Raw genomic sequence first — 25275 nt, forward strand, 5'->3', positions numbered from 1 at the left:
GAAACAAAAAAGACAAAAATTGGTGAGATCTTTCTGAGCAATAAATACAAAATGTTATATTCACGCAGTGAAAATTAAGGAAAAGAAGAAGTAACCATAGTATTCAATATTAAATACAAGGCTAATCTTCTTGAATGGCAAGCCATCAAGTAGAGTGATGTGGGCAAATATTAGAATGGGGAACTGGACAATGAGACTTATTTGTGCCTATGGTCCCACAGAAGGTTCTACTAAGGCAGAAGTGGAGGAATTTTTTGGGACTTTAGAGAAAGCAACTGACAAAATGAAAAAGGAAAAGTTAGTCCTTGTTGAGGATCTAAATAGCAGAGTAAAAAATGATTGTCAGGCATACAAAAACATTTTGGGAAAATTTGGAGAAAAGAGCAAAGCTAATAACAATTGCAAATACCTGTTTGGATTTCTGCTTAGGATATGGGCTGGTTGTTATTACTAACACAATGTTCCAACATAAAAAAGAGGCAAGGAATAAGAAAAGCCTCGCTGACTATGTTATTGTTGATGTGATGTTTTCTCCCTGATGCAGGACACTAGAGTGTACAGAGGATTCAAATTTGTGATTGATCACCATTTAGTTTTGAGCAGGAGAAAATTGAATTTCATATTGAAAAGAATAACATGTGAGAAAGTTTTAAAGTGAATAAAAGTTAAGCAGCTCTCAGATGTGAACTGTAGACTAAATACACAAAGATTATTGAAGAAAAAATGAAAGAGTTTGAGAACAGGAACCAAACTTGAGAGATTCAGTGGCAAGCCTTGAAGAAAACCTTCATTGATTCAGCCAGAGAGGCATGTGGTGAGGTTGTCTGCAAGGATAAAAAAATCAGAACTCCATGGTGGACACAGGAAGTTAAAGAGGCAGTGAAGGAAAACAAGAAAGCATATCAAAAGTTCCTGGGAAATGTCATCTTGTGCTCTTTGAGAATACAGAGACAAATGTAAGAAAGCTAAACACTGTGTAAAACTAGCTAAACAAAAGTCATGGGAAGATTTCAGTAAGAACATAATAAATAAATATCAAGAAGGTGGCAAGATATCCTGGAGGTTGATGAAGAAGCTCAGAAATGGAGGAAAGAGTACTGTAAAAGGAATTAAAGATGATAAAGGTGACATGAATCCTGGAGAAAAGATATCCTTGATGTATGGTGTAATTATTTCAAAAAATTGCTAAATGAAACAATTAGTGACAGCACAGTGGTAAAAAACACTCAACAGACATGCAATCAGGAATATATATCCATACTTGAGATATATAGAGATATATACCATACCACCAAAAGCCTGAAATGCAGAAAGACAGCTGGAGTAGATGATATTCGACTAGAAATGCTGTCTTACAGTGGCTGTACTGCATAGTTCAGAAGGCCTGGACATAGGGACGAATTCCCGATGATTGGAGTAGAGCTCTCATAGTATCCATATATAAAAAGGGTTATTCTGAATGTGAGAATTACAGAGGTATTTCTCTACTAAGTGTTTCTGGTAAGATTTATGCAAGTATACTTGAATAACGGTTGAGAAGGACTGTGGAAGGGAAGCTTGGTGAAGAACAAGATGGATTCAGGCTAAATAGAGGCTGTCAGGATCAGATTTTCCCTTTATGACAAATAGTTGAGAAATCATAGAAATATAATAAAGTAATAATAATGTTATAATACCATATAACACTACAGTTATATGGTATCAAATTGGGGAATTATATCAAGCAATACTCAGTCTTTATTTGAGTTGTAAGTCAACAGTTAGAATTGAAGGAAGTATAGGAAGTTGGTTTAATGTTACATTTGGTGTCAGATAAGGATGTACATTATCCGATCTGTTATTTATTATTTATATGGATCCAATTATGAAGGACAGTGGTATTAAACCTGATATTAAAATTGCAGATGTTAATCTCAGTTCTTTGCTTTATGCTGATGATGCTATATTTCTAAATAATCTGCTACAAGTCTGCAAGATTCCCTGACTAAATTGAATAACTGTTGTAATAGATATGGTATGAAGGTCAGCAATAAAAAGACAAAGACAATGAAAATAGGAAGAAGCATTGAAAATATCAACTGCATTGTGAATGGAGAACCGATAGAACAAGTAAAACATTTCAGCTACTTAGGCACGATTTTTAGTGAAGATGGTAAATATAAATATGGAAATAGACAACAGAATCAACAAAGCTGGGATGGTAGGAGGAAGTCAATTGAATAAATTTATATGAAATAAGAGAGAAATTAGTTAAAACACTAAATTAGCTATATACAAGACAGTGTTCACACCAAATTTAACTTATGGATCTGAGAGCTGGGTTAGAAATAAAACACTTGAACAAAGGCTAGAGACCGCAAATATGAGAGTTCTGAGAAAGATTAATGGCAGGAACAGATGGCATTAATGGCAATATCAAATTAAAAATGAAAATATTAGGAAAGAACTTGACACTGTTAGCATCCAGGAATGTGTTAGCAGAGCTAATCTCAGGTGGTATGGTCACTTAAAAAGAATGGGAGAAGAAAGATTAGCAAAACAAGTGTTCTCTGCCAGGTTGGCAGGAAAAAGTACCAGAGGAAGACCAAGATATAGGTGAATTGATGCAGTAAAAAGTGCCTTAGAAGACTGAAATATTAGATATGATAATGTTGGAGTTTTGACAGGTAATAGATTGATTTGGAAAAAAATCATTTATTGGAAGTTAGTGGTGATGCAAGTTTTCATGTAGTACTATCATATCGTGTACACCCCTTTGAGGGTATATGTTAGGAATTTGATGACGATGATGATTTTGAGGAAATAATGCACCATTATGGATATGGATTTGAAATATCCTAATCCACTGACAAGCAAAAAATTAATCAGTTAGCTCTATAGGACAGATATAGAGAAGAAATGTATTAACATTACATATACAAAGCTTAAACAGTGCTAATTTGTTCTTAGTGCTTAAACTAATAATAAATAAATGAGGCTATTTAGAAAAAGAATTGAAAAAAATGAATAACTGGATTTCGGTGATCATTATTTGCTATACTTCAAAAATAAAATTCTTTCTTTCAAATACTTGCTTAATGTTAAGTGAAGTAATTATTCTAACGTGTGTTGTGTCTCAATAAATTCTTCACAATGAATTTTGTTTAAAATGACACGAGCTGGATACTCTTTAGAAAGGTTAAGGAGCTAAATTTAGCTGATGTCACTCTTTAGCCTGAAGAGCTTCAGTGAGCATTTATATTAGTTTAGATCAGGCATGTCAAACTCGTTTACCTCCAAGAGCCAAATTAAGAATTATACATCAAGCTGCGGGCTGTAACAGGAAAAAAATCTCGAAATAAAGAGGAAACAGATTTTTTAATATTAACATTAGGGTATATAAGCACAAAATACAACCATGTTACAAAAATACATATAAAATATAAAGTTTACATATTTAAATAAAATTATATTTTTTTTTTTTCATTAACAAAATCTTCAAAATTTGGTTGAATTTGTTGATTTGTAGTTATTTTCAATATTGCTTGCACATGCCGATCTGTTAAAATTGATCTTTCCGCAGTTTTATTATTCTTTAAAGTTAAAAATAGTTGTTCGCATAAATATGTGCTACTATAACACGTTGGGGTATTGATCGACTGATAAATTATAGAATTTTGGAATTCCGACATCCATATATTTTTGTTTCAATACGGAATCACACTGAAATTCGATTAATTCCAACTGTAAATTGTCATCAACAGTTTCAACATCAATCGATAGAGGAGAGGTAAATAGGCGAAACTGATTTTCATATTTCTTAAAATCTGAAATTCTTTCGAATTCATTTTCTAATAACTTAATTTGATTGGCATATTCTGAAAATTTCAATTTCGGTGATTTTTATAATAATGATTGACAACATTCAAAATGGGATAAATTTTCTTGGTATTTTGAGATAAGCTTATATTTTTAAATTTCTTTAATTGATCAGGACAACACTTCAACTGCTTTAATAATACACTCCCCTTCAGTGAATGGTTTTGACTTACTTGTAATTAAATATGATAACAAATAACTGGTTTTTACTGTAGCTCTATTATCTTCAATAGGTTTGGTAAATACAATTTGATTTTGAAGTGTCAACTTTAATTCTGACAATTTGTCATAGTTTTCTTTATTTGTATCATAATGCTTTTTAATATTATATTCTTTGCAAACTGCAATAGAGTTTCTACATATCAGGCATAATTTTTTTTTCCTTGAATACAAAAATATTGTAACTCCGATTTTTCTTGAAAACAACGATGTTCTTCTTCAATTAATCATTTTTTACTCATATTTCAATCTTATAGAAAAAGTGAAGAAACTCTAAGTGAAACACAATTCGGCTTTCGGAATGGTTTTGGTACTAGAGAGGCCCTTTTCTGTACCCAAATATTGATACAAAAATGCATAGAAAAACAGAAATCTGTCTTTATGTGTTTCATAGATTTTTAAAAAGCATTCGACAAAGTCAGACACACCAACTTAATAGAAATCCTTCAACAAATAAGGCTAGACGAACAAGACATAAGACTAATAACAAATCTGTATTGGAATCAGTCAGCTACCGTTCAATTAGACAACATTACCACCAGTGATATTAACATCAAAAGAGGAGTGAGACAAGGATGTGTGCTCTTACCACTCCTGTTCAACATATATGCAGAGGTAATCTTTAAAAAAGCATTGGAAGAATGTCCAGAGGTAATCTTTAAAAAAGCATTGGAAGAATGTCCAGAGGGAATCACAATAAATGGAAAGATTGTTAACAACCTACGATATGCAGATGACACCGTGCTAATTGCAGATAACATTATGGATCTCCAAAAACTCGTTGACAGAGTATACATAGAAAGCCAAAGAATGGGAATAAATATAAACATCAACAAGACAAAATACATGATCATCAGCAAACATCCAGCCTCATCAATGAAACTGACACTCAATGGGAAAAATATTGATCAAGTGTCAAGATATAAATATCTTGGTTGCTGGCTTAATGAACGGTGGGATCCAGAAATAGATATAAAGACAAGGATTGAAGTTGCATGGCAGTCCTTCATGAAAATAAGAACACTATTCTGCAATAAAGACCTAAACATGGAAGTCAGATGCCGAATGCTGAAATGCTATGTGTGGTCTATTCTGCTCTATGGAGTTGAAACATGGACATTGAAGGCGACAACCATCAAGAAAATCGAAGCCTTTGAGATGTGGCTATACAGAAGAATGCTAAAGATATCATGGACAGAAAAAATTACCAATGAAGATGTCTTAAAATCCATTGGCAAAGCTAAACATCTTGTACAAATAATCAAGAAACGAAAAACATCATATCTTGGACACATCATGAGAAACAGCAAATACCAACTTCTACAAACTATTTTGGTAGGAAGAATTGATGGCAAAGGAACTAGAGGAAGAAAAAGAATATCATGGCTTGACAACATCAAGACGTGGACAGGAAAGAGCAGCGCACAACTGCTCAGATTAGCACAAGAGCGCAGTTTGTTCGCCAAGATGATCGCTGACCTTCGATAGAAGATAGCACAATAAGAAGACTCATATTGGTTGAAGGTTTCGTCATTATTTTTTTATAAATTCTTTATTATTATTATAAAGAAAACACTACACTTTCTTACGCCTTGAAAATTGCTAACGGCTAGCCTCCGATTGCTGTGGTCAGCAGATGTAGCTGGGTACATAGACTTGCTTGTTAAAATTCGATATTAATGCAGTGGTGTAACAAGTTTTTTGAAATGACAAATAGAACATTAATTCCTTTACAAATTGCAGAGTAGTTTGGCATATAAAATAATCTTAAGTGGAAATGTGAATTTTTTTTAAATATGTTTATTTAATTTGGTGTTGTCAAAAGTTAAATAACCATATTGGTTACAAAGTTTGGTGGGCTGCATGTTACTTGTCAGCTGGCCTCATGCGGCCTGCGAGCCGCATGTTTGACATACCTGGTTTAGATCCTGATTCTGCATAAGTTTTTGTGCTAAGTTGTTTACAGAACTCTTCAAAAGAAAATTTTCTTCAAAGATATGAAAAGGATTGTCTTTAGAGACAATCTACTCTATCCTGATACTGTGTTGATTTCCTCTTATATGGAAGCAGAAAAAGAACAAGTTCAATGTAAAATGGTAAGTTTCTTTGGTTTCTAGATTATCTAACCCTGAGCACACCCACACTATTGTATATAGGTTTGCATTTTGTGGGTATGTCATAAAAAAAAAGTTATCAGCATGTTTGATAATATTATTTTAATTTAATTTTCAATACTAATTGTTATGTGTTTATTTAAACAAAAAAAAAATATATAGTCTTTCTTTTATTTTCCTTTTTAAAATCAGTTAGCTCATTTTTCCAAACATTAACTGAATTTAATTTTAATTAAACTATTCAAGATTTGTATTCATAAAATGATGATAAAATATTTCACTGCTTACCTGAAAGGTGTAACACAAGATCAGGTTTCCCATCTACAATAAGGGCCAAATTCTTGACTATAACCCTATTAGGATTATCAGGTTCTAAAAAGTAAATAGAATAGGTATTATTTCTGGGAAAACTCCCATGTTACTCCTCTTAAAAACTATTAATTTTACAGCTATTTTGCCTGTTTTTGTTTAGGAGTGCTCCTCTTTTAATGGCATTGGCTTTTTACTCAAGAATTCTTAGGGCATTGCAGATGTATTTTAGAGACATATGCGTAGCATAATAGAAGAAAAGAAAATTCGCACATACTTGGATGTTGTTGCCTGTCTTCTTTCTGCAGTGTGCATACTTCTGCTGTTATGGTGTTGAAAGGGGAGGGGGCTTAGGCAATGTGGGAGAACCCCCCTCTTTCTCTTATTAACCAGATTGTTAGCATCTGCAATCTAGATGCTCACAATCTGTCCTAATAATATTTCCCATAATCCAAATATAATCTTTATAACACTTCTTTGCACCCTTTCCACAACTTCTTTTTCCCCTTGGAACCCGGGAAACCAAATCTGTGTATAATAATCCAGTGTGGTCTTATCAGGGCTGCAGAATATGGAGTTTCTACTAACCACAGGATCCTATGGGACACCACAAAAATTCTTCATACAAGCCCATTTAAATTTGAGAGACTTCAAAGAATCCTACTAAGCTTTTTGGCATTCAACCTAATGTAAAAAAAAAAAAAAAGAGGCAAAACGACTTCCTTATCCTTACATGTCAAGGTTTGCTTCAATATCACAATTATCCTCTGAGTTATATTTGCAACTTTTGCTATGTGACCTTCAAATCTCAAAATCATATCCACAATTACACCAAGATCCCTAGCCTCATCATTTTCTTGTAGCATAACCGCCATTAATATAATATGTCGCTGGAAATCTCATCATGGCAAAGTGCATAACTTTACACTTACTAACGTTAAACTGACAGTCATTTTCGTTTGCCCAAATTTTTAGCCTATTCAAATTATTTTGCAAGTGCTGGATATTAGCAGCATCCCTGATTACAATCAGGGCCGGCAGAAGCAGGCATGTGGTGCATGTAGGCGCCACTACGATGAGTGCGCCACTGCCAGGGAATGGTTCATAAGTTAATTTTTAAGAAACAAAATTTTTATCATAAAAACAAAAAATTCTTAGAATGATCAATATTAAAATAAATAAGGCCGGATACACCGAATAAAAATTTTTAAAAATTGTATATTGCCGCCTCTTTGATCAGCCGGCTGTTTACAATTTGCAGCTAGAGCAGGCTAAATGCTTGCCTGCAGAATGTTGTGTCTACTGCAATCTATCTAAAGTGAAACGATGAACGGTTTTTATGTGCAAAAACAAATTTTCGTACAAAACATTTGTTACTAGTTAACCAGTCATATGGTATGCATCTCAGTAGGCTACTGACAGTAGCGCAGTGCCGACTATTATTTTCTCTGTGTCGTGTTGTGTAATAATTTATTGTGGGTATAAAATAGAAATGGAATCAAAAATTTAAAAAAAAGTTATTCGGTGCACAAAATCATAAGCGTCATGCTGCGAAAGAAGCAGATATTAAGAAACAAACTGGGGCTCTTAATACATTCGTTAAAATATTAAAATATTCTGATGCAGATTGTAACCAACTCGATACATCAGAAATCAGAGTTGAAGAACCATGCGCATCATCCAGTTGTCATGAAAGTACTAGTGCAACTATTGAACAAGATAATTGAACATGATTTAGTTGTAGTTGACCACAAAACTAATACATTGCTAGTCTCTGTAAATTTAGAAGATCCAGGTGAATGAGGAAATATTGATGAAAAATTATGAGCTGTTTTAATTGAAATGGGGCCTGTTCAAAAGAAAAATATAATATATCCCAGAGATACATATGGTCATAAATTTGGCGACACGCATTATAATAGAAAAATGGAAAACGGGAGCTAGTGCCAAGAACATGGCTCATTTATTCCGAAACTTTAAATTCTGTTTTTTGTTTTTGTTGCAAACTTGTCGCACCTACTAAATCAACTGAGTCACCTGCTGAGTCTTGTAGAAGGTTATAACGATTGGAGAAATGTAAGTACAACTTTACATGGACATGAGACTAGTTTAACTCACATGAAAAATTTCTTTAAATGGAAGGAACTTGATAAAAATTAAAAAAAAAAAAAAAACTACTATTGATTTCCAGACTCAAAGCATGTATGAAATGGAAAAGAAATATTGGACGAGTGATTTAGAACGCTTGATTGAAATTATAAAATTCCTTGGTAGTCGAAATTTAGCTTTTCGCGGATCATCTGATAAATTATATGAAAGGAGTAACGGCAATTTTTTAAAATTAGTCGAATTGTTTGCTATGTTTGATCCCGTTATGGAAACTCATGTTGAAAGGGCCCTACAACGAATACAATAGGGTACACTATTTGAGTAAAGACAGTCAAAATGAAATATTGAAAACTTTAAGTAACGCAATCAGGGATACAATTTTATTATAAATTCGAAAATCTAAATATTATTCCATAATTTTAGACTGCACACCTGATGCAAGTAAAACAGAACAAATGACCATTATTATTTGCTTTGTTTCCTGTGACAATGGAAATGTCAAATTCAGGGAAAACATTTTAGGTTTTGCAGATATATCAGATTCGAACGGACGTGGTTTATGTGCAACAATAATGGAACAACTGGCAAAATGGAACATTCCCATTGAAGACATGCGAGGTCAAGGGTATGAAAATAGGGCAAATATGAAAGGGAAAAAATATGGGCTCCAAAATTTGCTTTTGAACAAAAATCCTCAAGCGTTTTACGTGCCATGTGCTGCTCATACTCTAAATTTAATCATTAACGATGCAGCCAAAGTGAATGCAGATACAATTAGTTTCTTTGCAATTATTCAAGAAATATAAAATTTCTTTTCATTCTCTTACAAACGTTGGGCAATCCTTTTAAAGTTCGTAAAAAAAACTAACATTGAAACTACCATCAGAAACGCAATGGGAAAGTAAAATTAATGTAATCTGCCCTCTACGATATCAGTTAGGAGAAATTTATGATGCACTTATTGAAATTTTAAATAATGAAAATTTTAATAAAGAAACTCAGCATGAAGCACAAACATTATGTGCTGTTATATCTGTAATTTTTTGTCGGTTGTGTTATTGTTATATCCTTACTTTCATATAATGTTATATCATAAATTCAATCCTATTATACATTAACTTACTGTCTCTAGAATCTATCCTTTTGCTTACTCAAAACTGTGTACAATCAAACTCCTACCAGCTACTCTATTGTTATGTCGCTATCTCTCTATATTATATCTTAATCTACCTCTATAATAACTCTCCTTCTAATCTATTGTCATGCTCCTAAAATACTAATTCAGATTTATTTCCTCTTTGGATATTGGCAAAATTTATATTTCACTGCGCCAGCCAATATCCTATAACAGAAGAGACTCTTGTTCAGGGAAATAATTTAAAATTTAAAAGGATACACACAATAATTTATCTCATGCTAGCACTGTGCAGATTCAGTTAGCAGTCGTAGACCGAATCTCACTTAAACAATTATATCTAAATTCCTTCCCGCCAAAAGGTTCAATTTCATAAGTGGTGGTTTGAATTCGTAATCAGGTATAAGGTACAAAGCATGTTTATTGGAAAAACATAAAACATTTTACAGTTATTTAAGTTTAAATACTCAATGGATCAAAACTCACTCTAAGTTAAGGGTTATACTAAATCACAATGAATCAGAGCAAGTTAAATCCTTCAATTATGAAAGGACAAGATTAGGTTTAAGCAAAATACTACTACTATATAATTCCCTTCACAAGTTACTCACAGAATACTTATTGAACACTTTCATTAACATTCTATCAGTGATTACCTTAATTCTAAATTTCATCTAAGCAAGTCTGGCCATTCACAAATCACTGCCTAATTAACAACTCTTCTTTGTTCCACAAGGGCTTAATTAATTCAGTCAAATTCTCACTAAACGTTCTCTACTAGTGTCCTTTAGTAACAACACACACACAAATTTCTTGTTCTTCTAAACAAATTTTAACATAGAACGAAAACTCTTACATTACCGGATCCTTTTAGATTTCATGCTGCCATCTCATGTAGATCTGGATTACCGTACTGCATATTCTTCGGATGTCTTTGCGCCTGGTGACATACTACGCTTTTTCTTCTAATCGTTTCCGACTGTTGCGTGCTGTCTACCGCTCCACAGGAAACTTTCTCTAATGGGACATTCTGCTAAGGCTCGATTCCACATGGGACATCATATCGCGATCAGCTCCGCTTGAAAATTTTCAAGCATTCTCAAGAAAAGAACCTGCCGTCCATCATTACCGTAGCCGACCCACCACTCTCTCATGAATCCTCCGACAAACTCCCCCTAAAACTCGAATCTGGCACTCGAAGATCAAAAGGTCAAAAAGCCTCCTAAAACGGCATGCTTCGTCTTTTATGCGCCCTATTCAGGCGCCCTCTATTCAATGCGGTTTTCACCCACGAACCCCATCGTTCATGCCCCTTGGGTGATCCTACACTCTCGCTAACCTGTCCGGTTACATTATTCTAGGAAGGTGCTCTGACGTCATATTTCCGTGTAGGTATAGCCTCCATCGCTATGCTCGACTCGTACCGATTATACGCGATTATTCCGGATTACCATTATAAACTTTTCTCGGAATTTCGCAAAGTACTAGACAGCTTACTTGGGAATTACAAATAACCTAGCAATAACTCTCACTATATCGCACACATGAACTATACATCATTACAAAACATAAAACAACACTTTATAATTATTAGCTGATGTGCAGATATCTCCTTAATTAGTAGTAGTTTATTATGTTAAATCCTGAATGAAGAATTTGCTTGTAAAGCTCTGCATTCAGGATCTAACAGTGCTAAAATAAAGGACTACAAATTTATTTGCTCTATTATAACTTGGCATGATTTACTTAACAGAATAAACCCTGTGAGTAAAATGCTTCGAGATATAAATACGAACATTACACTTGCTTTAGAATCTATCGAAAACTTGAAAATATTCTTACAAGAGTATCGATCAGATACAAATTTTAAAGAAGTTCTAAAAATGGCAAAAGAACTGAGTGAAGAGGTGGATGGAGAACAAGAATTTAAAACTGGTACGGAAGTTCGACGACGAAAGAGGACATGACAATTTGACTACGAGCTTCATGACGAAATGCCACAATCTCCAGAAGATACATTTAGAGTGAATGTGTTTTATACACTTCTAGACGTTGCAATGTGTTCTTTAATATAACGTTTTGAACAACTAAAAACAGATTATGATAATTTCAATTTCTTGTATAGGTTACTACAAATTAATAACGAAGATTTACGAAAAAATTGTGACGATTTAGAGATTCTCTTGAAGGACGGCGACAATAAAGACGTAAATGCAATAGAACTATATGACGAGTTATGTGCTTTCCGGGATATTTTTCGGAAGGATAATTTAAATATTCAAAAGCCCTTTCGATATTCTTAATTTTGTTGTGTCCAATAATTTATCTTTCCCTAACTTTTCAATTGCTTTAAGAATACTATTAACCTTACCTGTTAGTTTAGCGAGCGGTGAACGTTCCTTTTCCAAGTTGTAATTGTTTAAAACCTACTTAAGAACAAGTATGTCACAAAAAAGGCTTGTTAGTTTGGCGTTAATAGCTATTGAAAATGATATATGTGCGGAATTAAACGTAAAGACCATTATTTTTAATTTTGTGAATATGAAATCAAAAACCTTGAAATTTTAATAAAAAAAAATTCAAGTATATTCATGTAATTTAATTTATTTTCTGTTATTCCGTAAAGATGTTATTTTTTTGAATACTTATATTAAATGTTCTACTTATTTCTGAATTCTTTTCTTATTTTCTCATCTATTTTCAGTTTCTTTTATTTTTCTAAAAGATAGTTCCACTTATACAAATTATTAAAAATTTTGTACAAGTTACTAAGAATTTAGTAACTTGTAAAATGCAAGAATTTTTTAAATTTTAGTTCAATAGTTCAAATAAATTTTAACTTTAATTAAAATTCATTTTAATTTTTTAGCGATTCAGGTCGGTGAGAAGGCTATAATCCCTGTATCATTATATTCAACGATTAAAGTGAAGTGGCTTTATTAAAATTTGCTTTAACTTGTGAGAATTTTTTGAATATTCTGGGTTTTACCGATTATCCTGCCTAGCCAACACCCCCGGTTCGTTACATTTAGCGAACCAATGTGTGGCTGTTAATTCAAAATTTATTTAAGAAATTTCAAATAATTAAAATTTTTATTATCGTAAAAGAACCACACTCTCCCGGATCGTTACAGGGGCGCTTAGATAGAAATTGCATGCGGGTGCCAAAGACCCTAGCGCCTGCTCTGATTACCCTGCTTATCTTTGCATCATTGGCAAACAATTGCACATCTCCTGTTAGATCCTTCCTAATGTCATTAATGTATAGACTGAACCCTGAGGTGACCAGTGGTGTACCTCAGGGTTCAGTCTATACATTAATGACATTAGGAAGGATCTAACAGGAGATGTGCAATTGTTTGCCCATCTCCTGTTAGATCCATCTTAAATCTGGCAGATTCACACCCACCATATACAACTTTCTGATATCTGTCTGTCAACCATCCACCATCCAAGTCAAGAATTTATATTCCAATCTCATATTCTCCAGTTTATGCAACAGCCTTTCGTGTGGTATTATCCTATCAAATGCCTTAGCAAAATTTAACATTATCATAGTGTATCCATTCCCTTTATCCAACTCAGTCGTAACATTGTTATAAAATATGAGCAAATTGCTAAAATATTACTGTCCTTTAGTAAACCCATGACGCTCCTCGCAGAGTATAGGAGCAGTCACTCCGCTAAGATTTTAGAGGTTTCTAACCAACTTCTCTAAAATCTTCACTACCACACTAGAGATACTGATAGGTCAGTAGTTAGACACATCAGTTTTTGTACCACCCTTGTAAAATGGAATTATCACACATTTCTTCCATTCCTGTGGAATCATTCCCGAGCTGAGACTCAAGTTATACAAACATGCTGATATTCCATCTGCCCCTATTGACAAATTCTTATCCAGGATATGCAACAACTATTCAACCTTATTTTTATGCACCTCTAACTTTTTCATTGAATGTGGCAGCAGCAATGTGCACCATGTTACATACACCTGGCTGACATATCTCAGCAAAGTGAGCACTCGTTAATTGAACAATCTCATTAACTTTTGACACTAGAGTACCATCTGCATTCAATAAAGTTATTCTTCCACATTCATTCTTTCTTTTGCTTACAGCATGACAATAAAATTCCTTTGAATTGCCTTTGGCTTGCATAGCCAATTTCTTTTCATACTTTGCTTTAATTTTCATATTTTATTTTTTCTTACTTCTTTTAGATTTAACTTTCCGCACAATACTCATTACTTTTCTGGCCTTTATTTCTGAGCTTTATATATTTCATAACTCCTCTCACTCTTATTCTCATGATATTCTTTCCACATCATCTTCTTGTGGATCTCTTGCTCAATAAGGTTACACATCCATTTCACTCCCAACCTATTTATTCTTTGAACATTAGGAATACATTCAGATACTGCCTTATTTAAACACTTTTTTCAGATTCCCATGAATTGTTGCCATTTTTCCCATTCAGTACATGATATCATGGGAAAAGATAATATTCTCCTAAGCTGATCATAATTTCCAGCTTTGTAGTTCAGCATGTAGCCTGTTTAAATCGGAGTTTCAATACAAGTAGATACTTCCCAAGAAAGCACAGTATGATCACTGTCACCAATTGGTGGTAACATAATCATATTCTTAACAGACACCCCGTTCTGATGCTATGAACAAATCCAATGCTCTTTGACTCTGATTTCCTGCTTTCACATGCTGCTTGAGAAAGTTGTCTCACAACAATTCAATAAATTTCTGTTCACTCTTATCATGAGATTTCCCGTCTACCCAATCAATTTTTTGGATAATTCAAATCACCCATAATGATCACTCATTTAATACCCATAAGGTTAAACTGACGATGCATTTCTTTGTCCGCTGCAACTGAGTCGTCAGGTCTGTAGCAACACCCTACCATATATTTCATTTTGTTAGCCTCCACTTCACACCAGATAGACTCAAACTCACTGCAACATGAGACATTGTTACTATCATTGTTTTCTTGCATTTCTACCCTAACTGGACTTAAGTCATCTGATATCATTAGTGGTACTCCTCCTCCTCTCCTACCTCTTCTGTCATTCCTAAAAATAGTATAACCATTACACTCGATCTCAGTTACCATATCCAATTCTGATAGCTGGGTTTCCTTAATGCCAATAATCGTAGAATCAGACAGGAAAGGTTAGCAAAGTGAGTGTTTTTTGGCAGGATGGCAAGAAAAAGGCCCAGAGGAAGATGAAGTTATGTATGGATTGATACAGTGGAGTTTTGGCAGATAACAGATTAATGTGTTAGTAATGATGTAACTTTTACATTTCATATTATCATAACAATCTTTGCACTCCCTGAAGGGACATATCAGGAATTTGATGATGATTTAAATGTCTTGCTGTATTTTTTGAAAGCTATGTTGAAGTGAAATAAGAACCTACAGCACTGAAATGAGTAGAAAGGCTTAGTGTTGGCAGTACATGCTGCCAACACTATTGATTCACAACACAGAATGATAAGAAAATAAATATTTATTAACTTATTAGCTGATATTTCACTGGTATTATATCCAGCATGCTCTGAAGATCTGGATATAATACCTGTGAAACATCAGCTAGCAAATTACTAGATATTTATTTTCTTATCATTCTGTGTTCTGAATCAATACCGTTAAATAAACTAGCATTTACAGTACTGAGCTTAACATCAGCATTCAACCAAAAGCTTACAAAAAAAACTGACTTGCAACAATGTTGTAAATTAAAATTGTAATATATTAATTTGATTCCCTGCCATGTCAGCTTTGCTTATTCTCTTGTCTATTTCCATATTTAATTTGCCATGTTGTGCAATACAGTCTCAGAATGGGCTTTTTTTCTTTAAAGATTTCTATTGAAAGATTCTATAATGCAATACTAGAATCAGTTAGTCACCTAGTAAACATATCTATGTATGCATAGCAAGTCTATGATATTAGCATATTTCAGAAAACAAGTTAAAACAATAGAAATCTTTAAAGAAAAAAGCCCATTCTGAGACTGTATTGCACAACATGGCAAATTAAATATGGAAATAGACAAGAGAATAAGCAAAGCTGGCATGGCAGAGAATCAAATTAATATATTTATATGGAATAAGAGAAATTAGTCAAAAAACCAAAGTAGCTATATACAAGTTCAAATGAATTTAAGCTTATGGATTTGAAAGCTGATTTTGAAATAAAACAGTTGATCAGACAGCTGATCAATGGCAGAATAATATAAAAAATGAAAATATTAGTGAAACAGCACTAGGAAGCAATTAAAAATAGTATTTAATGCTTCCAATATTTCATTGGAAGCATCAGTTACAGAGACATCATCAGGGAGCAAAATGAGACTTGTAACACACACACACACACACACACAAAAAAGATTTTGAAATAAAACAGTTGATCAGACAGCTGATCAATGGCAGAATAATATAAAAAATGAAAATATTAGTGAAACAGCACTAGGAAGCAATTAAAAATAGTATTTAATGCTTCCAATATTTCATTGGAAGCATCAGTTACAGAGACATCATCAGGGAGCAAAATGAGACTTGTAACACACGCACACACACACACACAAAAAAAAAAAAAAAAAAAGGCAGCAAGAAACTAACTGAAACACATGGACAAAAGACTAGAGTCCTAACTAGGTGGGATACCCTGTATGGACGAGGCCTAGGATATAAACTGTGTTTCCCATATTTTGGGAAGTTTTATACAACCATATTTATTCAAATTAGGCTGAATTTTAAGAGCAGCAGCAGATTCTAAAAATAGTTCTTTCTCTTCTAAATTTACTATGATGGACCATGATGGTCTTTTTTTCTAACTGATTCTGTGAACTGGTCTGTGAGGCAAGATTGATGATAGTCATGACTGCAGATGTATTTTTTTATGTTCTTCCACCTGGATCTTCCTGTCTGTCCACAGTAGGCCAACTTGCAGGAACAAGGAACACTATATACACCTGGAACTGAGAGGGGGGGGGGAGTTTGTGGAGTGGATAACGATAACTAGTTTTAAGTGGTGCTTGAAAGTGGTGCAAAAATTGCATTTCTTTAAGATTCTGGATATTTTTTCTGATGTGCTTCACACATGGGGGGGGGAGTGATTGTGATAGCATTACTAAAATCTTTCTGAAGAAAAGGTTGAGGATTGGAGGAAGGATTGATTTTTTTTGATATTGTGGAAACTAGCCATTAGGTAGAAAAGTGTGGTGTATATGGTTAAGTTTTGTTGCAACAGGTCCCATTGGAACAAAGGTTAAAATGCTCAAAAGATTAGTGTTTTTATGAAACCATATTGTTGAGGAAGGGGGGGGGGAGAGCGATGGGAAAGTTTGGAAATGTAATCTGCCTGTGTTAGTTGGGGTTCCTATATACTGAAAAGGATGGGTTATCATTAGGTAGGGGGGTGACCAAGGTGTCTGGAAAGGCCAGACTATTATTATTTTGCTTTTCCATTGTAAATTGGATTCTAGGGTGATTGAGGTGATATAGAAAAGTGTCTAATGTGTGGGCCATGAGACCAAATAGAAAAGCCATCATCTACATAACCATATCATAACCAAATAGAAGGCTTCAGAGGAGTTGAATGCTGAGTCAAGAGCTTGTTTTTCAAAATCTTCCATAAAAAAATGGCAAGATGGGTGAGAGAGGAGACCCCCATAGAGGTGCCCTAACTGTTTATAAATTTTGTGCTTCCGAGAGGAATAACTTGAATGGATGGCAGAGGAAAGGAAGTCAATAATATCAAAGAAGAAAACTTTTTTAAAAGCAATAAAGTATCATTTAAAGGAATATTACTGAAGAATGAGGCAATGTCAAAACTCACTAGGTTATCAGTATCATTAACAATTACATATATGTATATTTATATACATACTAAATATACTTATACACTAAAATATATACTTATATATTAAAATATTTATATACTAAAGGAAATTGAAATGTTGGATCAAGTATCCACTTTTCTTTTCCTTCATGTATATATATATATATATATATACATTTATATGCCACACAGAAAGAGGCATTAAATTTCTTCCAAATAATATAGCTGATAAAATTTGTTTAGAAACAAGAAATGTTTTGAATAAAAAGAAAACCACATGTAGCAATCTTACAAAAACAGAACTAGCAGCAATCAAGTCATTAAAAGCTAATCAAGATATAATTATAACAAAATTGGACAAAGGTAATGCAACGGTCGTCCTTGACAGATCAACTTAGATCCATCAGATGAACCAACTAGTCTCCGATAACAGCATCTATCAGCTTGTGAACTATAATCCGACAAACAGGATAAAGAAAAAAAACTGTGAAATTACTTAAGTTCATGCTTCTTGGCCGTCAGACGCTGTTAAAAAACTTATACCCCATTACGCCCGTTCTCGGATATATGGTGTTTCCAAGGTACATAAACATAATGTTCCGCTTCGGCCAATAGTTGAGGGAATAGACAGCCCTAATTATCATCTAGCAAAGAAATTAGCATCAACACTCAAGGAGTCGGTAGGTCATTCCCCCTCCTATATAAAGAACACACAAGACTTTATAAACAAAATGCAAAGATGATTTATTATTCAGTTTTGACATTTCTGCCCTTTTCACAAATGTCCCAATCAATGCCACAATTCCTCTCCTACAAAACAAATTTCCCCCCAGCATTATGGCCTATTTGTCCACGTACTATGTTCCAGTTACTTCGTGTGGCAAAATAAATTTTACATACAAAAAGAAGGTATGGACGTGGGCTTACCTTTGTCCCCCCCCCCCACACACACACCAATTGCTAACTTTTATAGGGAAGCTTTTGAGCAATGTGCTCTTCATTCCTTTACTATAAAACCTAAAGTTTGGCTTAGATATGTTGATGATGTTTTCGTTATCTGGCCACATGGTCACCAAACTAACTTTAAACACTTTCCTTATCCACCTGAACAAACAACATGAGTGCATACAATTTACTATTGAAACTGAAAACCAGAACTCACTTCCTTTCCTGGATACACTAGTCACACGTCTTCCCTCAGGCTGTCTATCATTCACTGTTTACCACAAGTCTACACATACCGGCCAATATATACATGTTAACTCATTATCACCCTTCGCAAAAAATTTGGAGTCACCAACACCCTCAAAACAGAGCTATAACAATTTGCTCTAATGAAGAAGCTCTTAAACACGAATTAAAAATTATTAGCAATACATTTATAAATAATGGCTATAGCAAAAATACTATTAATAAAATTCTTCATAAAACTTCTTCAAAAAATAATACAGATTACAGTAAAACCATTGCTATCCCATACATTAAAGGATTATCAGAGAAAATTAATAATCCCATACCATCATCATCATCATCATCATCATCAAATTCCTGCCATGTACCCTCAAGGGGTGTACAGGATATGATAGTACTACATGAAAAAAATTACATCATTATTAATTTCCTATCTACAATTTTCCTCCAAATCAGTCTGTTACTTGTCAACACTCCAATATTATCAGATCTTATATTTCTATCGTCTAAAGCACTTTGTACCGTATCAATCCACCTATATCTTGGTCTTCCTCTCGGTCGTTTTCCTGCCAACCTGGCAGAGAACACTTGTTTTGCTAATTTTTCCTCGCCCATTCTGTTTAAGTGACCATACCACCTGAGATTAGCTCTGCTAACGCATTCCTGGATGCTGACAATGTCAAGTTCTTTCCTAATATCCTCGTTTTTAATATGATACTGCCATTGATGCCATCTGTTCACGCCTATAATCTTTCTCAGGACTCTCATATCTGAAGTCTCTAGTCTTTGGTCAAGTGTTTTACTTCTGACCCAGCTCTCAGATCCATAAGTTAAAACTGGTTTGAACACTGTCTTGTATACAGCTAATTTAGTGTTCCGACTAATTTCTCTCTTATTCCATATGAATTTATTCAATTGACTTCCCACCATACCAGCTTTGCTGATTCTGTTGTCTATTTCTATATTTAATTTACCATCTTCAGTAAAAATCGTGCCTAAGTAGCTGAAATGTTTTACTTGTTCCACAGGTTCTCCATTCACAACACAGTTGACATTTTCAATGATTCTGCCTATTTTCATTGTCTTTGTCTTTTTATGGTATGATCTTCATACCATATCTATTACAACAGCTATTCAATTTAGTCAGAGAAACTTGCAGACTTGTAGCGGATTTATTTAGAAGTATAACATCATCCGCATAAAGCAAAGAGCTGACATTAACATCTCCAATTTTGATATCATGTTTAATACCACTTTCCTTCATAATGTGATCCATATAGATAATGAATAACAGAGGGGATAATGTACATCCTTGTCTCACACCAGATTTAACATTAAACCATCTTCCTGTACTTCCTTCAATTCTAACTGCTGACTTACAACTCAAATAAAGACTAAGTATTGCTTGATATAATGTCCCATTGACACCATATAACTGCAGCGTATTGAATAGCTTCTCTCTTGGCACCTTGTCATATGCCTTTTCCAGATCGACAAAACTTAAATACAGATCTTTGTTATATTCCCATGCTTTCTCGACTATTTGTCTTAAAGTGAAGATCTGATCCTGACAGCCTCTATTTGGCCTGAATCCAGCTTGTTCTTCACCAAGCTTTTCTTCCACAATTCTTCTCAACCGTTTCTCAAGTATACTTCCATAGATCTTGCCAGGAACACTCAGTAGGGAAATACCTCTGTAATTGTCACATGCAGTTTTATTTCCCTTTTTATATATGGGTACTATGAGAGCTCTACTCCAATCATCGGGAATTCGTCCCTCTGTCCAGGTTTTCTGAACTATGCAGTGCAGCCACTGTAAGACTCTTATACCACCATACTTCAGCATTTCTGGTCGAATATCATCTACTCCTGCTGCCTTTCCACATTTCAAGCCTTTAATGGCTTTTTCTACTTCAAGTATGGATATGTATTCCTGACAGCATGCCTTGTCAGTGTTTTTTACCACTGTGCTGTCATCACTGCTTGTTTCATTTAGCAGTTTTTCAAAGTAATTACTCCATACTTCAAGGATATCTTTTTCTGCCGTTTTCATGTCACCTTTATCATCTCTAATTCCTTTTATAGCACTCTTTCCTCCATTCTTAAGCTTCTTCAACAACCTCCAAAATATTTTGCCACCTTCTTGATATTTATTTTCTATATTCTTGCCAAAGTCCTCCCATGACTTTTGTTTAGCTAGTTTTACACACTGTTTAGCATTCTTGCATTTGTCTCTATATTCTCTAAGAGCACAAGCTGACTTATTTGACAGAAACTTTTGGTATGCTTTCTTCTTTTCCTTCACTGCTTCTTTAACCTCCTGTGTCCACCAGGGAGTTCTGATTTTTTTATCCTTACAAACAACCTCACCACATGCCTCTCTGGCAGAATCAATCAATGTTTTCTTCAGAGTTTGCCACTGAATCTCCAAGGTTTGATTCCTGTTCTCAAACTCTTTCATTTTCTTTTCAATAATCTTTCTGTATTTTAGTCTACAGTTCACATCTGATAGCTGCTCAACTTTTATTCGCTTTAAAACTTTCTTACATGTTATTCTTTTCAATATGAAATTCAATTTTATCCTGCTCAAGACTAAATAGTGATCACTTCCAATTTCAAATCCTCTGTACACTCTGGTGTCCTGCACCAGGGAGAAAACATCACTATCAACAATAACATAGTCAATGAGACTTTTCTTATTCCTTGCCTCTTCTCTCCATGTGAATTTGTGCACATTTTTATGTTGGAACATGGTGTTAGTAATAACCAGTCCATGTCCTGAGCAGAAATCCAACAGATATTTGCCATTATTATTAGCTTTGCTCTTTTCTCCAAATTTTCCCAAAATATTTTTGTATGTCTCACAATCATTTCCTACTCTGCTATTTAGATCCCCTACAAGGACCAACTTTTCATTTTTCATTGTGTCAGTTGCTTTTTCTAAAGCCTCAAAAAATTCCTCCACTTCTACCTTAATAGAACCTTCTGTGGGACCATGGGCACAAATATGCCTCATTGTCCAGTTACCCATTCTCATATTTGCCCACATTACTCTACTTGAGACTGACTGCCATTCAAGAAGATTAGCCTCGTATTTTGTGTTGAATACTATGGCTACTCCTTCTTTTACTTGATTGTCATTGCTTGAATATAACATTTTATATTTATTGTTCAGAAAGATCTCACCAGTTTTTGTCTTTTTTGTTTCAGTCACCTCGATCTGGTACTTATCTAATTCCTCAGCTAGCTCCATTTCTTTGTCATTCAGGCTTCTTATGTTGATAGTACCGATCTTTAACTCTGGTGATGTTGAGTTGGGGTTTGTTTTCAGATTTGTTCCAGTAGCTGACTTTTCGCTGTTTGCCCTGGTTCCCTGGCGAAAACAACGGGGGCCTTGTTTAACCGGGCGACGCCCCAGCCGGCATGAAATTTTGTCATGTTGTACCATCATTCTATATTTTGGTTTAACCAATAAGAATACAATTTGGTCGGCTAAATCCCAAATTGCCAGCCCATCCTCGTCCGTTCAGTATCCAAGTAGATACCCAACAGGGTGCACCACGAGAAGGTGAGGATTGGACATTAGGTCAGAAGCCCTGGTCGGTTCTCCGCATTCCTTTAAGGGCTATGTGGAGGTCTCCTCTCAGTTATACAGCTTTGACCCTTAAGCACCCCATAATCCCATACCATTACAATCTTAATGCCACTTTTAAACCACCTTTAAAATTAAAAAAAAAACATATTCAACTCCTCTAAGGACCCTCTTCCCCCACTGGCATATCCTGGAGTTTATTGCATCTATTGCACCTGTAACTTACCTTATATTGGGGAAACTGGACATACAATTCCCTATCCATAAAAAAAAAGAGCACAAACAACACATTAAATTTAACAATGTTGGTGAAGCAGGCCTCTCATATCATGCTCTTAACACTCTACATCAAATTGATTAGAAAAGTACTTGCTCGTTATATCACACAAAAACCTGGTATGAACGAAAATTTAAAGAAGCCTGTGAAATTTTGATTAACCACCCCAATCTTAACAATAATGCTGGCATAAAAATCCCAAGAATTTGGATGGCACACATTCAGTCTACTTAGTTTCCAGCATACTCTGACTTCAGGACTTGAAGCAATTTTTCAGCTTTTATTGGCCACTATCCATACCAGTTGACTGTAATTTATATGCATACTTATATAAGCAATAATTTTTTATTCATTATTTATTAAGTTTTCCTTTTTGTAAACATGTTGTTCTCCAGCTTAATTTTGTAATCTAATGGATAATAATAGGACTCTAGCTTTGATGTAGTAATTTTTTTTTTTTCACCAGAGGTCAGTAACTTTAGCATGCCATGTAGATTGTAGTGGAGCTTGTTTCTTTGTATATATATATATATATGTATATATATATATGTGTGTGTGTGTGTGTGTGCTCCAGATGATGACCTTAATGTGAAGGTCGAAATATCCAGGGTATTTTGGTTTATATTAAACTAAAGTTTTACTCTAACACGGTGGTTGTTTCCATAATTTGCATAAAGTATCCACTTTGCCTATGTAATTTTACATCACTGAAATGAAGCCTTATGGCTCTAAACTTTGGTAATTATTTTTTTACACACCGAACGAGAGTTCACTTCAAAAAATACATTTCTATGACATTTCAATTTCCTTAGTACTGAACAAGAGTTTTTGCTCTATTAAGGTATCTGTCTGGTCTCTGAAGAGAACACCAGTTCAAATCGGCTGTCAGGCTAGTGAAACCTTTATCAAATACACTAATAAAAGGCAAATATGTGGACGCTTGGTCAGCACCCATGTCTTTTAAGTGGTGCAAGCTAAGGCAACTTGGGGATGCCGAGGATTGTATTCTCATAAGCTCTCAGGCCAACTTATGAAACTTGAATAGTTTCTACAAATATTCAGCTTTGAAATAATGCTGGATCTAGTACCCCCTTTGCCTATATAATTTTATATTGCCAAAATGAAGCCTTATAGCTCTTCCTTTAGTTTTATCATAAGTTTTTCCCAGCACTTCAGCCTTAACACATGGAACTTGATACTGTTAGCATTCAAGAATTTGGAGCTGAGCTAATCGCAAGTGATATAATCAGAATGGAAAAGGGAAGATTAGCAAAAACAGATGTTTGATGCCAGAAAACAAACCAGAGGAAGATCAATATCTAGGTCTGACAATACTGAGGTTCTGATAGATAACTAATAATTTGGGGAAAAATTGTCAATTGGAAGTTAGTCATAATGTTAAGTTTTCATGTGTAGTGTAGTATAGTATAGTATTGTCAAGGTATCCTGTATATCCCTTGAGGATACATATCAGGAATTTGATGATGATGAAATTTCTAATGTAAAATTATCTATAATATAGTAACGATATCAGGCCACATAGTTTTGTTTTAGTAAATAATTCTTCTTTCAAAGCCAATAAATGTAATGGTTCACATCATCGTTTATTCATGTACGAATAGGGAAATACTGAAAAATTCATAGAACAAAAACTCAAGGAGATAAATTCTAGTAGCAAGGCTTATACATTGGTCATACATAACTGGTAATTAGTTTACGGAATTAACAACACATATAAAGTATATTAATTAAAGATAACTTTAATAAATAACTTCTATATTTCGGCAACGTCACGTTGCCATCTTCAGGAACATAAAGATATGGTATGTGCACGCAGGCACTAACAAAAGCAAATGAGGAAGAAAGCAAGAAACTAATATTGTTCCTAAAGTCCTAATGGTGCCCTCTGGTGGGCTAATTTGGTTGACTTGGCAGTCGGGCTGAAGTTCTCAAAATGTAAGTCTCCCAAATTTGGGGTAGTTTCATGCACCCAAATTTGTTGAGGTTAGGAACGTTTTTTAGAGCAAAATTAATCTGCTCAGATGACAAGGCCCTAACTACTGAACTAAACCACATCCACAACACTTACTTAGCCAATGGCTATAACCCCCAAAAAATCCAAAAAATACTCAAACCAGTAAACCACAACTCCCCTCCACAATAAAGATTACACCAAATCTATCACCATCCCCTACATCCAGGGCACCTCTGAGAAAATAACCAATATCCTCAGAAAATATGACCTTACTTCCTGTTACAGACCATATAAAAAGTTGGCATCCCTTATCCGCTCTACCAAAGACCAACCACTTCCCCTAGACCTACCTGGTGTATACCAGGTCCCTTGCAGCTGCAAATTGTCCTACTTTGGCCAAACAGGCAGAACAACAAATATCAGGATTTTCAGAACACAAAGACTACATCCGGTTTCACCAGTACAGCCGCTCTGGGCTGGCAGACCATGCCTTAGATACCCACCATAGAATTCATCGGAAGAAAACAAAAATAATACACTGCAGCAAGTTTAAATACGAGAGATTATTCAAGGAATCTTCAGCAGCTCTAAAAAACGTTCCTAACCTCAACAAATTTGGGTGCATGAAACTAC

At 34.5% G+C, this 25275-nt stretch overlaps 1 protein-coding gene across 1 annotated transcript in view; it reads right to left on the minus strand.

Moving 5' to 3' along the window:
• The window catches only part of LOC150097119 (rho GDP-dissociation inhibitor 2-like), a 90486-nt gene that overhangs the window by 49734 nt on the left and 15477 nt on the right, over positions 1-25275 (minus strand). The window contains exon 3 of the mRNA XM_090407328.1: positions 6480-6563. Coding sequence (XP_090263454.1) covers positions 6480-6563 — 84 coding nt within the window. The remainder of the gene's footprint in view (positions 1-6479; positions 6564-25275) is intronic.

Source organism: Typopeltis vanoorti, chromosome 17, assembly GCF_054136105.1.
Source record: "Typopeltis vanoorti isolate ZY-2024b chromosome 17, IOZ_Tvanoo_1.0, whole genome shotgun sequence".
In the NCBI taxonomy this organism is placed as follows: Eukaryota; Metazoa; Arthropoda; class Arachnida; order Uropygi; family Thelyphonidae; genus Typopeltis; species Typopeltis vanoorti.